General features: G+C 52.7%; 1 protein-coding gene across 1 annotated transcript; it reads left to right on the forward strand.

Annotated features, from left to right (window-relative positions):
* The first annotated feature begins 1,005 nt into the window (after positions 1–1,005).
* LOC123353872 (tumor necrosis factor ligand superfamily member 14-like) lies at positions 1,006–9,489 on the forward strand. Its single transcript, XM_044995310.1, has 4 exons — positions 1,006–1,379; positions 4,075–4,111; positions 7,737–7,778; positions 8,103–9,489. The coding sequence occupies exons 1-4, from the start codon at positions 1,161–1,163 to the stop codon at positions 8,519–8,521; spliced, it is 717 nt and encodes a 238-aa protein (XP_044851245.1). The 5' UTR covers positions 1,006–1,160; the 3' UTR covers positions 8,522–9,489.
* The last annotated feature ends 7,164 nt before the right edge of the window (positions 9,490–16,653 follow it).

Genomic DNA, 16,653 nt, shown 5'->3' on the forward strand with positions numbered 1-16,653 from the left:
GCAGTATAGACATACCCTTACTCTCAGCTCTGGTGGGGGAATGCATTAGAGTGGCTATCTAGGAATCAGGCTTCCTGGGTTCCATTCCCGGCTCTCTTACAGGCTCACTGTGTAACTATGGGCGGGTCTCTGTGCATCATTAAAACAGGCAGGGGACGGGGCGATTTGGAGAATTGTTACTTTATTTTATTTTAATGACGATTTGCAAAGCCAATGCTGCGATCACTGGAGGGCAGAACCCTGAGAGGTGCCCCTTCCTGATCAAAAGAAACCCCGTTTTATTCAGCCCAACCAGCTGAAGAGGCGCGAGGCCAGAGAAGTGTTTCCCCCTGAGAAAAAGTGCTTGAAAAGCAGTTTGTAATTAATTGCGATTCAGACGGAAAGTGATGGTTTCAGCGGTGGGAGTTTGGGGTTGCGAAGCGGGGGACAGATTTGTTCTGTCTGTACAGCCTGTAGCAAAATGGGATCCTGCTCCAGGACTGGGGTCCTAGGCACGACCATAACCCACCTCATAAATAATAGCAATAATAAGATATTTAGTGCCCACCTTAGGGAGGGGTCTTAGTGCTGACTCTAGCAACTAAAGCAGCCTGATGGTTAACCTCTCACAGCAGGAGTTGCTTCTTTACTTCAAGTGGCTTGGGGTGGTGTGTGGCACACTGAGGGGCCTGGGTTTGATCCCCATGGATAACCGAGGTAGCTGATTATAATTATGAATCCAGGTGATCTCGCGTGAAGCTCTTGAAGGGGGGAGTTATTCGGGGCTGGGAAATCCCCATGGAGGTCCCTTTTTCCTACCACACATTGGAAAGCACAGAGAGCCTGCAGCTGCCTCTAGCAGAAAGACATGTGCTCCCGCAGGGAGGCAAAGCCAGGGGTGGGAGGGGGGTGAGGAGGGGGCGTGGCTTCTGGCAGGGTAGCCCCACCCAGCCAAGCGAGAGAAAAGTGTAAGGACACAGAGGCCAGTTGGGTAATAGTGTGGTTTCCTCTCCGGGGCTGTGGGCGTCACAGGCTCAGATACATAGCCCAGGCCACAGAGGGGATGATCAATCCTCTTCTTGCTAGAGACGGCGTCAAATCTGCCTCTGGCTCTGCCGTCAAGTCCATAAGCCTCTCCCGGGCTCTGCTGTGGACCTTCCCCTGCTCCACCGAGAGCAATCATGGGCGATGGGGTGGTGTATCCTTCTGTCTTCGTGGTGGACGGCCAGCAACACGGGGTCCCCTTTGTCCCGCCCATGAGGAGGAAGCGACGGGTGTGCTGGCACAGCCAGTTCTTCCTGGCCTCTCTGGTCATCTTAGCCCTGGCCGGCGTGGCCACCGAAGGCTATTTCCTGATCCGCTTCCAGAAAGAGCTGAAGAAGGCGACGTCCCAGGTTGGGGTGAGTGACCGGGAAAGGGGATCGGGAGATGAGAGTCTTGCGTCACGCATGGGCAGTGATGGGACGTGTGTGTGTGTGCACGAGGGGATGGCAAGGGGCTCCGCATGTGTATGTGTGTACACAGTACTAGGGAAATGAGCCAGTATGCACTTGGAGGTTGGGGTGTAGTGACACAGTGTCTGGACAGTACTTGTGTGCTGGGATCGGGCTCTGTGTGTGTGTGAGTGTGTGTGTGTGTCTGCTGGAATGTGAAAATGAGCAGACTGCATGTATGTTGGGAAGGAGCTCTGTGTGTGTGTACGCATGCGTGCGCTGTAATTTGGACATGGTGTGTGTGTGTGTGTTAGGATAAAGCTAGGCATTTGCTGGGACCGGGATCCGGGCATGTGTTTGTGCGCTTGTGCGGGGTCTGGGCAGCATCTGTGTGTTAGAATGGAGCTGTGTGTAAGAGAGTTTGGATGGAACTGTGTGTGCGGCACATTGGGACAGTGTAAGTTAGGATGGAGTTGTGTGTTTGCTGGGACAGGGCTCTGTGTGTGTGTGTGTGTGTGTGTGCTGTGATGGGACTATGTGATTTTGGATGGACTCATGTCTGTTAGTATGGGACAGCGCAGGTTTGTGTTAGCAGACTCGTGCATGTGTTGACATCGGTTTGTGTGTCTGTGTGCTGCGACGGGGCTGTGTGCAGAAGTATGGGACAATATGTTTGTGTTAACCTGGAGTGTGTGTTGAATCAGGACTGGCATGTGCACACCTGCTTGTATAGGACATTCTGTGTTTGTGTGTGTGCTGGGAATGGGCAGCGTGGCTTTGCTAGGGTGAGCCCGGGTGTGTCTGTGTGCTCTGACAGGGCACTGTGTGGTTCTGAGAGAGTGTGTGTGTGTATATAGATTTGTGTGTATAAATGGGGTTGGAGCTGTGTGTGTGTGTGTGTGTGTAGGTTGGGGTGGCACTCTTGTGTATTACTGTGTATGTCTGTGTGTGTGAACACCCGGTGTGTGTGTGTGTGTATGGATTTGTGTGTATAAATGGGGTTGGAGTTGTGTGTGTGTGTGTGTGTAGGTTGGGGTGGCACTCTGGTGCATTACTGTGTGTGTCTGTGTGTGTGAACGCCCGGTGTGTGTGTGTGTGTGTGTATGGATTTGTGTGTATAAATGGGGTTGGAGTTGTGTGTGTGTGTAGGTTGGGGTGGCACTCTGGTGCATTACTGTGTGTGTGTGTACACACCTCATAACATGAGACACATTTCAAGCCCCATTGTGCTTGTGGGCGCCCATGCCAGCTGGTTGCAAACATTCCTGTGGAATCTCAAAACTGTTCAGGCCCAGGTCCTGCCGCTGCCCCTCCTGGGGGGGTCTCTACAGCAGGAAAATCCAGGGACCGTGTCCAAGCCCCCTCCTTTCAGGGGTCTTCCTTCCACCCCAACAACCAACCCCCTCCACCAACGAGCCCCAAGAACCCCTGCAGAAATCTGCATTGACCGTGGGGATCACAGGGGCAGGCAGGAGAACAGGCCGGAGGGGCAGCTAGGGAGTCCTTTGGGAGTCTGAATTGCCCCTGCCCCTGTGGGTCTGCTTTTACCTCCCCTACTAGCCTGGGCTACCAGGGGAGCGGATCCCAGCATGAGCTGGCCTGGCGCGTGCTGCCCTCACAAACTGTGTTAGAACCTGGGTCAGCCACATGTGCTTGTAAACTGCATCCAAATACGTGTTATAAGGCTGGGTTTAAGTTCAGGCACAGAGCCAGGAGTCCAGCAGCCTGAGTTTCATAGTATTTAAGGCCAGCAGGGATCATTAGACAATCTAATCTGACCTCCTATTTATCACAGGCCATTAAATTTCAGCCAGATAGCCCCCTATTAACCCCAAAGATTTTAGTTATGCTGCAGCATTTCAGTCCTCAATTTCATATATGCCAAGGCTCAGACCCTCACAGGCACTGGAGTTTGGTGACTAAATATCTTTGAAAGGTCTGGGCCCAAGCACCTGAAACTCTAGGCGAGCCCCAGGTTCTCAGCACCTCACAGAATCAGGCCTGAAGCTTCTCCAGCTGGGCAGCCAGTGTCACTGGCAGAATCATGACAGTGTCTGCACACCCCACGTAGCCAGGTGTCTGATCCTGCCCGGTGCGGAGCCAATCACAGCTCCAGTGGGAGGGAGGTAGGTTGAGCTAGTCAGAAAATGGGGGTGGGGGGAGCCACTGGAAATGTCAACCTTTTATTGAAGAAAACGAACCCCGGAAATTTTTCAGACAAAACCCAAAAACTATTTGGCTGGAAATGTTCAGGGTTTGGGAGTTGGGTGTTTGGTTTTTTTTGCAGACCAAAAAAAAATCAAAAGTTTTCAAGGAAATCAGGCCTTTTCCTTCAAAAAAAACAAAACAAAAAAACTCCACCCTTTTGTTTAGTCAAAAGCCCAGTGTTTTCAATTGAAAAAAAAAATGCTGATGGAATATTTTCATCCTACTCTGATATTAGGAGTTCGGCCTCTCAGAATGAGCTGCTTGCTGCCTACCGGCACCCAGCCATAGATGGGACATGCCGTGAATTTTACATGCAGAGGTGTCATTCCAGAATAACTCCATTGAAATTAGTGGGTTAAAATGTGAGTGGGGCTGGGACTATGATTGTGTGTGTGCATGTGTGTGATTGTGTGAGTGTGTGGCCTTTCTGACAGACTTGTATTTTGTATTTTAGGAGGAAGCAGGGGCCATCTCCGAGAAGTCCATTCAAGGTAAATCTCTTCCCCTTTTTGCTAACCCTCAGCTGCCAGCCCCCTGAAACTCAGACCAGATTTTAAGAGCTCGGTTCTCCCAATGAAGGACAGATTTTTTCCCAGAAGCGCTCTGCTGAATTACACAGGGTATGTCTACACTGCAGTTAAACACCTGCAGGCGGCCTGTGTCAGCTGACTCCAGCTCACAGGTCTAGGACTGCAGGGCTGTTTCACTGTGGGGTAGACGTTTGAGCTCAGGCTGGACCCTGGGCTCTGGGACCTTCCTCTCTTTCTGGGTCTCAGGGTCCGGGCTCCAGTCTGAGCCCAGATGTCTATATGGCTATTTTTAGCCCTGTAGCACAAGTCCTATGAATCCAAATCAGTTGGCCCAGGCTCTGAGACTCACCACGGTGTAGATGCACCCAAAGGGACCTAAGTCAAGGCCAGATATTCAGAGGCACCTGGGGTGCTGAACACTGGAAAATCTGTATGTCGATACCTAAATGGGAATTGAGCTCTTGTAAATTCATAGAATATTAGGGTTGGAAGGGACCTCAGGAGGTCCATCTAGCCCAACCCCCTGCTCAAAGCAGGACCAATCCCCAGATTTTTTACCCCAATTCCCCAAATAGCCCCCTCAAGGATTGAACTCACAACCCTGGGTTTAGCAGGCCAATGCTCAAACCACTGAGCCATCCCTCCCCCCTACAAATTGGAGTAGCCCTCTTGAGTTCGCACCAGCTGAGGGGTTTGGCCAGGAGAATGAACCACCCTAACGCATCTACAATCTCCCAGTGCCTAACTGTGAGCTCCCTTATGCTGCTGTGACTTTGCCAGCGGCGTTACGCCAGTGTCAAAGCGGGGAGAGGAGAATTCCTGCCCTGCTGTTATAAAAACTTTCACCCATTTATTCCCAAGCAGATGTGGTGGGCCAGATCCTCAGCTGGTGTAAATCAGTATAGCTCTTGTTGACTCTGGCAGAGCAATGCCCATTTACACCAGCCAGGGATCTGGCCCAATTGACTTCAATGGAGCAACATCTATTTACACCAATTGGGAATCTGGGCCTATTGATTCCAATGGAGCTTTGCTGATTTACACCAGCTTGGAATCTGGCCCTGTTGACTCCAGCAGAGAAATCCCTGTTTACACCAGCCAGAGATCTAGCTCAATCTTAGAATATCAGGGTTGGAAGGGACCTCAGGAGGTATCTAGTCCAACCCCCTGCTCAAAGCAGGGCCAATCACCCAGACAGATTTTTAGCCCAGATCCCTAAGTGGCCCCCTCAAGGATTGAACTTGTAACCCTGGGTTTAACAGGCCAATGCTCAAACCACTGAGTTATCCCTCCTCCCAAATTCATTCATTGACTGATTTTCAATGAACAGTCTGTACCCAGAAGTGAGTTTCCACAAAGCCTAGTGTGAGACTGACAAGGGGTGGGTCTAATCTCTGTTAACAAAGCCCCCTTGTCTCCACACCCCCACCTCATTTCCTCTGGTTAACAGCTCTGCATCAGCCCTTCCACGCTAGGGACAGAGATGTGTGCTAGTGCAGAGAATTGCAATGGGTTATTTGAAATGGGTTGGTCAACCAAGGTTTATTCATAGCCTCAGGGACTCTCAGTGGTTTATACATATAGCCTTTCTTGGTGGCAGGGGGAGGAAAGGAAACTTCTCCTGCAAAGTGACTCTGATGTAATGGATCGGAGCGAGCACTAGGCTCCAATTTTCCATCCCTGGGAATTTTTTATTCCAGATGGGCTGTTTCTCTAACATACCTGCTCTAGTTCCAACGGGAACTAATCCAGGGAAGTCCTGCGGCCTGTGTTATACAGGAAGTCAGACTAGATAATCCAAATGGTCCCTTCCAGCCTCAGAATCAATGACTCTAGCGTGAGGCGCCGGGGTGCCATTCTGCTCAGGGCGCAATTTGCGCTGATGTTAATGGCTGCAGGTATTTGGAGGTTGTGTGGCCTAGCGGACAGAGCCTTCAACTGGGAGACCTGGGTTCTAGCCCCATCTATGCCACTGGCCTGCTGGGTGACCTTGGGCAAGACACTTCCCCTCTTTGTGCCTCAGTTTCCCCTTCTCAATAATTGGAACAATGATACTGACCTCCTTTGTAAAGGCCTGTGGAGTCCACTGATGTAAAGTGACATATAAGTGAGTTAGGGATGATGATGATATTGACTTGGCAGTGGCACAATAATATGTTGTGTTGATTATGTTGGTCAAGAGCACAGTAACGAGGTGGCTAGTGTGTATGAGCGCTGCTGTCCTCTGCTGGATGGTACCAGAACTGCTCATCTGTGTTTCATAGTCCCGACACTGAACAGAGATTCTCCTTCAGCTCTTTTTGGAACAGAAATTATTGGTCCTGTCCCTGCTGCTGCTTTCACGTTCTGAGTATCCCTATTGTGCCGCAAAGCAAGACCCAGTACAGGATGAGGTGGTTTTGATTTGGTACAGCGGGTGGGGGCTGAGGATGTTGCCAGGGTGGTGGATTTTTATTACAGTAGCGTATACAGTAGTCACGGCTCAGGATCCCAGTGCTAGGTGCTGTACATTATTGATTAGGTGTATTACAGTAGCACCTAGGAGCCTCAGTCATGGCCCAGGACTCCATTGTGTTAGGTGCTGTACAATTTAAATATGAACAAAAAGACAGTTCCTGCCCCAGTGAGCTTACTGCTTTTAGTGGACCAGATCCTCAGCTGGTGCAAATTAGCAGAGCTTTTCTGAAGTCAAAGGAGCTCCATTGCTTTGCACGATCTGAGGTTCTGGCCTAGGAAGTTGAATAGTGGCCATGGGATGGGTTTGGATGGCTCCGCAGCCATGCTCCACAAAAGAACCACCTAGGACTTGCAGGCTCAGGCCCTGCTCCTGCAAAAACACTTCCCCCTAACAGAAAATCTCCCTTTAGCTGCTAGCGGGCTGGGGTCTCTGACACATGGCTAAGCAGTTCCAAACCCATCCAGCAGAGGACAGTGAGGCCCAGAGGTGCTAGATGGTTCACTGCAATACAACGCGACGCAGCATGTTTGCCTAGCGGATCCTCCCCCGCAACTGCTTTCCGGGGGTTGAGGGGGGGGGAGTCTTTTCTGAGCTGGGTGCAGTGAAGCGTGCGGCAGGAGGGGGGGGCCGTGGTGTGTGTGGAAATGAGACAGAAAGGAAACAGAGAGAGAAATTAAATAGCAGCCCCGATGAAAGTGCAGGCTAGACCCAGCGCGGGGGAGAGTGGAAGGAAGTGGTGACGGGTGGGGGGGGGGTAGGGAAGGAGAGGGGGTGCGACAGTAAGGGGTGAATGGAACGGGGTGTAATGGAGTGAGTGTGGGAAATGTGATGAGGGTGCAATGGAACAAGGCAGGTGGGGGACAAGATGAATGTGACATTACTGGGGGGGAGAGGACGACACAGGGCACCAATGCTTTACATTGGAGGGTGAGTCCCAGTTCTGATCCCGGGTGCTGCTCTGCCTGGCTCCATTGGCAAAGTTCTGACCCGGAACTGGGTTCAGATCCAGGGCCATCTCCAGAACTCAGCCCCAGGAGGCTCTTCCCCAGCCCGCGCTGGGGACAGAGGACTCGGAACTGGGCTGATCTCACAGCTGGGCCTTTGTTTGTTTGTTTGTCTCATTTGCAGACCGGAAACGTCATGCTGAGAAGCCAGCAGCTCATGTCTTGGGTAGGTTGAAGTCCTCCTTAACCCTGCATAGTCTGCTGCCTCTGCTGTAGAGGGGCTCTTGTCTAGTGATTAGAGCAGTGGGGGATGGGATCAGGACTCCTGGGTTCTGTTCACAGCTGTGGGAGGGGAGTGGGGTCCAGTGATTAGAGCAGTGGGGGGATGGGATCAGGTCTCCTGGGTTCTGTTCCCAGCTCTGGGAGGAGAGTGAAGTCTAATGATTAGAGCGGGGGAGGATGGGGTCAGGACTCCTGGGTTCTCTCCCCAGTTATGCCTCCTTCTGGGCTAAGCTGAGGCCTGACATGTTGTGGGTATCGTGGTCCCCAGGTGCAGCCTTCACCACCTCTGGGAACGGCTCTCTGCAGTGGGAACACAGTAAGGACTGGGCTTTCCTGCATGACGTGGGTTACCAGGGCGGCTCTCTGGTCTGCATCAAGCCCGGCTACTATTACATCTACTCCAAGGTCCATCTCATGGCGCAGAGTTGCTCTCAGCAGGGCCAGAGTTCCGTCATCTATCATGGCATCTATAAGAAGACCCCCAGGTATGTCGAGGAGATGAAACTTGTGGAGAACCTGGTCCTTTACTGCAATGGGAAGGATAGTGGGTTCTGGCGGCAAAACAGCTTCCTGGGAGGAATCTTCCACCTGGAGGAGGAGGAGCAGATTTACGTCAAGGTGTCACAGAGACAGGTGCTACAGATCAGAGACGGCACCAGGACTTATTTTGGCACCTTCATGATCTGAGCGGGCCCTTCCCGGAGCCACAACTGCTGGGTTTTGGGTTGAGGCCTTGTGCTTTTTAATCTGCCACTGATATGGTTTTCCTACATGGACCATCCCTCTGACCCAGCACCCCCCAAAATACTGTTGCACCTTGCCGGTCTAATATGCTCCCCAGACTGGACCCAGCTCATGAGGTTAACTTCAGAGGCTGGTCACAGAGCTCAGAAGAAGGAAGGGTGGGCTTCCAGTTGAGGCCTTGTATTAGGAATCAGGACTCCTGGGTTCTATTCTCTCTCTGGGAAAGGGACCTGGCTCTAGCAGTTTGCTCAGGGGAGACTGGGAGTCAGGACTCCTGGGTTCTATCCCCAGCTGTGCTACCCACCTGCTGTCAAACCATGAGCAAGTCACCTTGCCTCTCTGTACCTCCATTTCCCTAGCTGCAAAACAGGGATGATGGTTCTCCCTTACCCTTGTGTTATAGGCCATAATGCTGTCCCCTGCGTAGCCGGCCACTGTCCCTCCGTCAGGTCCAGCGGGTTTTCAAATAGCTTTGAAAGTGGAAAGACAAAGAAACTGGCTACCACAAGGGACTATGGGACATTTCGCCTCCAGGTCGCCAAGGCAGGCCAACCCTCAGCCACTGTACATCAGTGTAACTTCAATCATTCCATGCTTGTTTATGCCAGCTGACCGGGTGATGGTGGGAGGGAAGTGTATTTAATTGGCTTACAGTTCTGCTTAGCAACTGGTGGTGCTTGACGGTGTCAAATCCTGCCGTTCCCTTTGCTCATGGGGAAGACCCTGATCCTGATTCGGGCAGAGAGCCATCTCGTCAGCTGGTGCAAATCAGCGTGGCTGCGATGGAGCAATGCCAGCTTATCCCTGCTGAGGATTGGGCCCTCGCTATTTAACCCTGGGCGAGAACGGGCCAGGTTCTCCTCTCACTCACTGCGGTGTAAATCCGGAGGAAGTGCGTGGAAGCGGCACTGATATAAGACTTACCCGAGGGAAGGATCCTGCGTAACAGGCCCAGATCTCCGGCTGGGAGACGTTCGTGTCGATCCATTGGCGTCCTTGAGTCGAAGCTGATTTCCAGCCGCTGGGGATATGGCCCGGCTCCCGCCATTCCCTGCGCTGTTTTATGTGCCGCTGTGAATGTATGTAAGTGTGTGCACCTATTTATTTTCCATTGAGTATTCCCTGATATTCAGGGAGCAGCTGTATCTAATGGTTATTTATCCATTACCCCAGGGCCACTGGGCATGTTTGGGGTGGGGGTGGGGGTGGGGGTGGGGAGCAGAATTTGATTTTGTTGATAATTTGATGGATGATACTGATGTTTATTTTAGACATTTTAAACTTTTTTTATTGATGCAAATGTTCACAGTTGTGCAAAATTACGGGTAGCTTTTCCCCTCCTGTTCTTATCGGTTTCAATGTTCATAGCTGGATGACGGGGAGGTGGGGGGAGGCAATTATTTAACTAAGTAAGGTTGAGATTTCAACTGTGAAAGCTTTATAACGGTTCAGACACAAGTGGTCAAACATCGCGTGTCAAAATATACGAAGTAAATGATCTGAAATCAAACCCCAATACGTTCTCAGGCAGCGTTTTTTTCTCACTTTGCCCATCTGTCAATTTCGATGATTACCAATGGGAATCTTTTTTGTCATCCGTTTGTGGTTGTGTACCGTGAAATTGGGGTTTACTGACACAGATAACGATCGAATCCTTCCAAGCCTTGGATGCTGCCTCCCTAGTGGACATGGGAGGCTGCGGGCCTGTCTCCCACAGGACCTGCAATGCCTGGGTCTGGGAGGAACCGCAGTCTTAATATGATAGTGGGCTGGGCATTGGGACTCCTGGGTTCTAATCACGGCTCCGGGAGCGGGCTGGGGGGTCTAGTGGTTAGAGCAGGGGATCCTGGGTTCTATTCCCAGCGTGAATAAGGACTCTTGGGTTCTACTCCCCACTGTGGGAGAGCCGTGGGGCCTAAGACAACAGGAGCTGGTGGAGTCAGGATTCCCAGATTCTGTTCCTAGCTCTGTCACTGGTTTTCCATGTAAACTACCTCCCTGGGCCAGATCTGGCTTCCACTGAAGTGACTGGCAAATCTGCCGTTAAGGGTTAATCGGTGTCTGTAAAGCACCTGGAGACCCCAAAGGGACAGAGCAAAGACTGGTCACTGCCTTGTAAAAATTACCCGTAGCTCATCTGCTGAGCTTCGAAATGAAATGAGTTCTCTGGTCGGCCCTGTGTGATGCGACCGCTCTGAAGCAAAAGTCCCTGCTTGAGACCTAGGGCCAGACTCCCGGCTGGTGCAAATCGGCATTGCTCCATTGGAGTCAATGGGGCCAGATCCCCACCCCGCTGGTATAAATCAGTGTCGCTCCATTGAAGTCAGCTGAGGATTCCCAACAGGCGCTGCAATTCTGTTACCCCAACGCCAGCAGCCCGCTGCCTCTTCTCACTCCCACCAGAGCATAATGTCACTGGAATGACCCTGGTGTCGATGGGAGAAGAATCAGGCCTTGCGTCTGCTCTGGGGAGGTTGCTCTCCCATCCCCTGGTGTAAATGAGTAACTCCGTTAGAAAACAGTGGGGTTAGATTGTCCGATCTGACTCAGGCCCAGTGCACCTCCAGCAACCTACAACAGATTCCAGCATCCCAGCTGGAGTAAATGAACCGAGCTCCATTGACTGGGCCCATTTACACTAGCTGGGGATCTGACCCCTGGCTCCCAAAGCTCCCTGGGACTAACCTGACCTTTTATTGAACCCGAGGTTTCAGTTTTATTTGATGCATCAGCTTCTGCTCTCGGTGACACCATCGTGAATCTGGAATGACTCCACCGAAGTCCGTTTATATTGACAGATGCCAGCGTAACAGATTTACACCTGGTGTTAGTGGGAGGGCAGAATTTGGCCCTCAGTTTAGAGGGCTTGTTCACCCAGCTCTGAAATGCAGCCCTCGCTGGGGGGTGGGGCACACAGCAGCTATTCGACCGCACACAGCGATCCTCCAGGGCAGTTTCGGTTAGGAAATGAAGAAGAATCCAAATGACGGGGGACCTTTTAAAGAGGCTGAATGGAAATACCTGGGATGGCATTTGGCCAGGGTGCGCCCCCTCCAAATGCACTGGAGGAATGTTTAATGACCACAAGCGGTCAGGAGCTGGATTTTACACCTCCTCCGAAATGTAGCGTCTCTTGCTACCACACCGGGGCCCTGGGTTCTGTACTGACTCAGTGGAAATCACCCACCCCAGCTTTCGATGCTTCCTGCAGTGGTCTCCCGTCCAAGCACGTACAAGGTGGAAGCCTGCTGAGTTCATGAGAGCCTAGCACAGGCTCACGTCCCTGGGCATCGCGCTGCAGCCTCAGCCATGACCACAAACTGACCTGGCCTGGGCCTGCACCCTGGTCTCAAGTGAGTTAACTGAGCAACCAACTGAACTAGGGCAGAGCAGGGTATTCGCTGTCTGCACTGCTACAGCCTCAGAGCAAAAAGCGACAGCCTCGTGGCCAAGGTAAAAGCCGTGAATGGGGCCTCCCGGGTTCTAGCCCCAGCTCTGGAGAAGGAGTGGGGTCTAGTGGTTAGAGGAAGGGGGTGAGGAATCAGGATTCTTGGGGTGCGTTCCCAGGGATAGACCACATATGTCCCTGTGTGTCAGGACTCCTGGGTTCTCTTTCCTGCTCAGGGTGGAAGTGTGAGCAGGGAGGGAACTGGGAACTCTCCTTTAGCAGGGAAGCAGCATGGCCTAGTGGGTAGGACTGGGTCTTGGGAGACCTGGATTCTATTCCCAGCTGCACTGCTGGGCAAACTCGGGCAGGTCACGTTACTGCTCTCCTCAGTTTCCCCACCTGTAAAATGGGGATAATGACACTATGCAAAGCTCTTTGAGAGCTGCGGATGAAGTGATTAGCTCCAGTGCAGGAGGCTTTAGGGAGCTGTGGATGATGGCTACAGTCCCCACTCCTGACCTGAGGGCTGAGTGGGTCTGAGAATGCTTCCTGCACGGGTCCACGGTTTTCCGAGATCCGGGGGTGCCAGAGATGAGAAGCCCATTATGCACCGGGCCCCTGGCTGTGATGGAAACGCCCGGCATCAGCCTGGCAGCGTGTGCTCTGCTCTCTCGCATGCGCTTGCTTATCTGGCCCTCTAGGTCCCAGCACATGAGAGCAGGAGGATTTCCTGACTGCTGCAAGCCGTGACCAGATACGGCTCAGCGGGCGAGGGCAGCTCTGCATCAGCTCCTGCAGCCGGAGCTCAGGGGCTGTGGCTCAGTGGCACTGAAAAGTGGGGCATATGGACACAGCAGGAGGAGAGCTCAGCTCAGGGGGAGAATATCATGAAGCCAAGTCATGGTTGGCCCGTTGCCTGGGGTACCAGCGTGCCCTGGCCTTTGAGGGACATGAGGCCTGGAGCAAGGGAGCCTGCCTTGTGGAGCGATTAGTCACCTCCCGGCCTAAGAGAGCTGCGGCTAGGTGACAGCCTGAAACACCTGGGCCTCGTAAAAGGGTGGGGAAAGCACCACCCAGCGCGATATCCCGTGCTGGGCTTCTGCAGAAGAGAAAGAGGCAGGGCGCCATCCTGAGCCACAGATCCTGAACCCTAACCCTCTGGGAACTGAGCCCCACAGGGGAGCTGAAGAGGCACCCACGTGGGGTGAAAGGACTTGTAGTTTGTCTGGCTTTTAGTTATCCTGAATTCTGGGAGTGCGCCCGCTGGAGGGCCGAGCCACATGAATCTCTGGGAGAGACCAAACCTGGGGGCGGGGAAACTGAGGCAGGGATGCAGTGCTTTGCTTGGCCAACAGAGGATGCTACGCGGCAGCCATGCCCTAGGACAGTCAGCATTAGGAGGGACGTCTGGTCAAGTGGTTACAGGGCTTATGAGTCAGGACACATTGATTCCAAGCCAGGATCTAGTGGTTACAGCAGCTGCTCTGGGTGTCAGGACTCCTGGGCTCTACACCCAGCTAGTAACTCAGTGCGTGACCTTGTACAAGTTGCTTCCTCTGGCTGCACCTCAGTTTCACCATTTGTAGCCCAAGGAAACTAGAGAAGTGCAAATGAGCGTAACAAAACCCCCTGCAGCCTACTTAGGACTTTGCCTGTGTGGTTGCCTGCTGCTAGTTTAAGAGCACAGGAGAATCTCCCTTTGCTGGCAGGTGTTTGGAGTCTGACACCCACCTTTGTGGTTTTGTTTGAATCCAGGAGAGGGCAGTGGAGTCACACATGCTCACTTGCACACCCATTACTCAGTTCATGATAGTATTGCAGAGAGCAGAGGGCTCTCTCTCTCTCTCTCTCTCACACACACACACAACATTACAGTATTGTTAGTAACAGAGAAATTGCCAGAGTGGATCAGATTCAAGCACGATCTGGTCCATTTCCACATATGTTTTATTTTTTTTAAAAAATGTATAGGAAACTTTGAAATGGAAATTAATTTCCAGCCGAAAAACTTCATTCTGCAAATGTCAAAGCGGAATGTTTAGGGGGTTTTAGGACTGTCTTTTGTTTGATTTTGCTGCAGCCAAAACATTTTAGCATAACCGACTCAACCTCACAAAGTGGCTCGGCGTCGCCAATCTGCATTTTTCAACCACAACAGTTTCAGCTGAAAACTTTCACTCAGCTGTAGGGCCGAGTCCAGTCCCCCACGCACCTCGGGAAGCTGACGGCACCGTCAGTGGCGCACGCGGCCTCGCTGCAGTGGGAGGCTGCGTCCCAGTGCCCGCCTCCCATTCCCAGTTCTGCCAGTGACCTTGGGTAAATCTCTGCGTCTCCGTTTCCCCCGCTGAAAACCAGGCGTGCACTCCTATTCTCTAGTTTGACCACAGCTTAAGGCCAGAAGAGACTCTCAGATCACCGAGAATTTCACCTCCTTGCCCCGTTTTGAGCCCAATTGCTTGTGTTTGACTAAAGCATCTCCCAGCGAGGCCTCCAGTCTGAATTGAGAGCCAGCGGGAGATGTCCTGCTCCCATTGGGGGCTTGTTTCAATGGTTATTGGGACCACTGATGTCACCTAGGTAGAAAATGGAAACCAATGCTCTGACCTATATCATACAGAAGGTGAGATTAGATGATCCAGCCTTAGGATCTATTACTCTACTGAGGCGTGGATTTGCATTCAAGATGCTCGATGCTGCTGGCTACAGACTAGAAGGGGAAGCCCCTGTCTAAAGAGGATTCAGCATTAAGAGATGCACATCAGCTCGGGAACCAATCCAACCCGAGGGGGCGGTGCAGGGTGGGGGCGGCTCTCCCCTCCCCACCGACAGCTGAATCTCTGTACCAAAGCAACAGGCGCTGCCATGGGAAATGAAACCGACTTGAAAGAAGAGGTTGGGTGGCTGTGGGTGTGATAAGCATCGGGGAACTAGCGTTACAGTAAAAGAAACAGCGCCGGGTTACTCAGCGCTGCAAACCCACAGGCCCTGGGGGGGAGCGGGCACCTACAGGCGGGATATTTATAACAATGAAATGGCAAAATTCAGAGCCCGCAAGTGGGAAGAAAGAAAAATAATCAAAGCAAGATGGCTCTTGTTTGTGTAGAGAATGACTCTCAGCAGCTGAGATCTTTGAGTGGCAGCGTGGTCCGCTGGGTGATGGGCTGGGAGTCAGGGGCCTGGTGACTATTTCCAGCACTGGGAAGGGAGGGGAGTGGGGTATAGTGGTTAGAGCGGGGGGGGGGGGGTTGGGAATCAGGACGCCTGGGTTCTTTACTCACTGTGTGACCTTGGACTTCCCCTCTGTGCCTTAGTTTCCCCTTCTGTGACCTGGAGACAACCTGGTCTATCTCCCAGGGGAGCTGTGATATCTACGTGCAGAAGCTGGCAGCGTAAATCCTGGCACTAGTATAACATGCCACATATGGTGAAACCTGCACTACTTGAGCATGCTGGGCTGGGGGTGGGCTTGGGTTGCCACTGGCTGGTTTTTGCCCAGCCTGGCCAGTTTTTCTACTGCCTTGCCGGTGGCCAGTGAAAAGAGGTAAGGCGCTGGGTGTTTTGCTGCGTACACATGGCAATCGCAACAACTGGCTTCACACATCGCAGCTGGGAGCATGCCAGGCCCTCACCTGCTGTTGCCGAAACCACAGCGACTCCTGGGAGCGGCTGGGAAGTGGGATAGACCCATCCCCCAAGGGTGAGCCGGGAAGGGAAGGGAAGGAGCAAGGTGCGGGGAAGCTGGGGCTCCTGAGAGGGGACAATAGGGGGGGGTCTTGCAACCGTGCTGTCACGGGTCTCAACGCCAGCCGTCGAAAAGCTGACGCAAGGCCGGCCCTAGACCAATGGTGCCCCAGGAGACGAGTGTCTTTGGCCCCGCCCCCACACACCCCCTCCATTTGTTGAACTTTTGAATCCTTTATCTTTTACGGCCTTGGGAGCCCCTTTCACACCATTGCGGCACGATTTATCCCGGTCGTAGAAGACGATACATTTGCATGCAAGAATCTGTAAACAACAAAAACAGCACCCCCAACCCGGCACCCCCCCAAGCCCGGCCACCATGTTCCATCAAATAAAACCAGGGACTTCAACACCCGCTTGGCGGTGGAATCCCAGAGTCCTCCTCCTCCTTACTAACCAAAGCAGCCACCCAGCTCGCGTTCCACTTTGTCTCTCTTGTTACCACCCAGCCACCACACAGCGACTGCTAGTGGCTGAATGCGGTACTGCAGGCAAATGCCATAGCACGTTGCAAGCGTCTGTCGAGGATAGGGCATGACCGGGGGCAAAGAGGAAAAGACCAATGTCTTGCTCTTGCTTTTAGGAGGCCCAGTGCCCAGGGTCGCCTGTCCCTAAATCCGGCCCTGAGCTGATGCCGAGGATCAGCGTGGTGCCAGGCAGACTCCCGCGGCTTCTCCATTGTTCATGGGGCTTTTGTGCTTCTTGTTCTGCTGCATTCGGGCTCTCGCTGCAACCTCGATGGCCTGTGGCTGCCTCGACCTACTTTAGGCACCGGAGGGTTTGCCGGCAGCAGCAGAACCACGGGCTGTGGGTGATTCTGCGAATCCCTTATCTCGGCCGCACCCGCGAGGAAGGTGGGCCTCGCTGATCGCGCTGCCTCCTAGCTGTTTGTGGAGCTCTCGAGCTGCTGCTGAAGCGAGAAGGGGAAGATGGATCTTCAAGATAA

The sequence above is a fragment of the Mauremys mutica genome, chromosome 20, assembly GCF_020497125.1.
Source record: "Mauremys mutica isolate MM-2020 ecotype Southern chromosome 20, ASM2049712v1, whole genome shotgun sequence".
Lineage (NCBI taxonomy): Eukaryota > Metazoa > Chordata > Testudines > Geoemydidae > Mauremys > Mauremys mutica.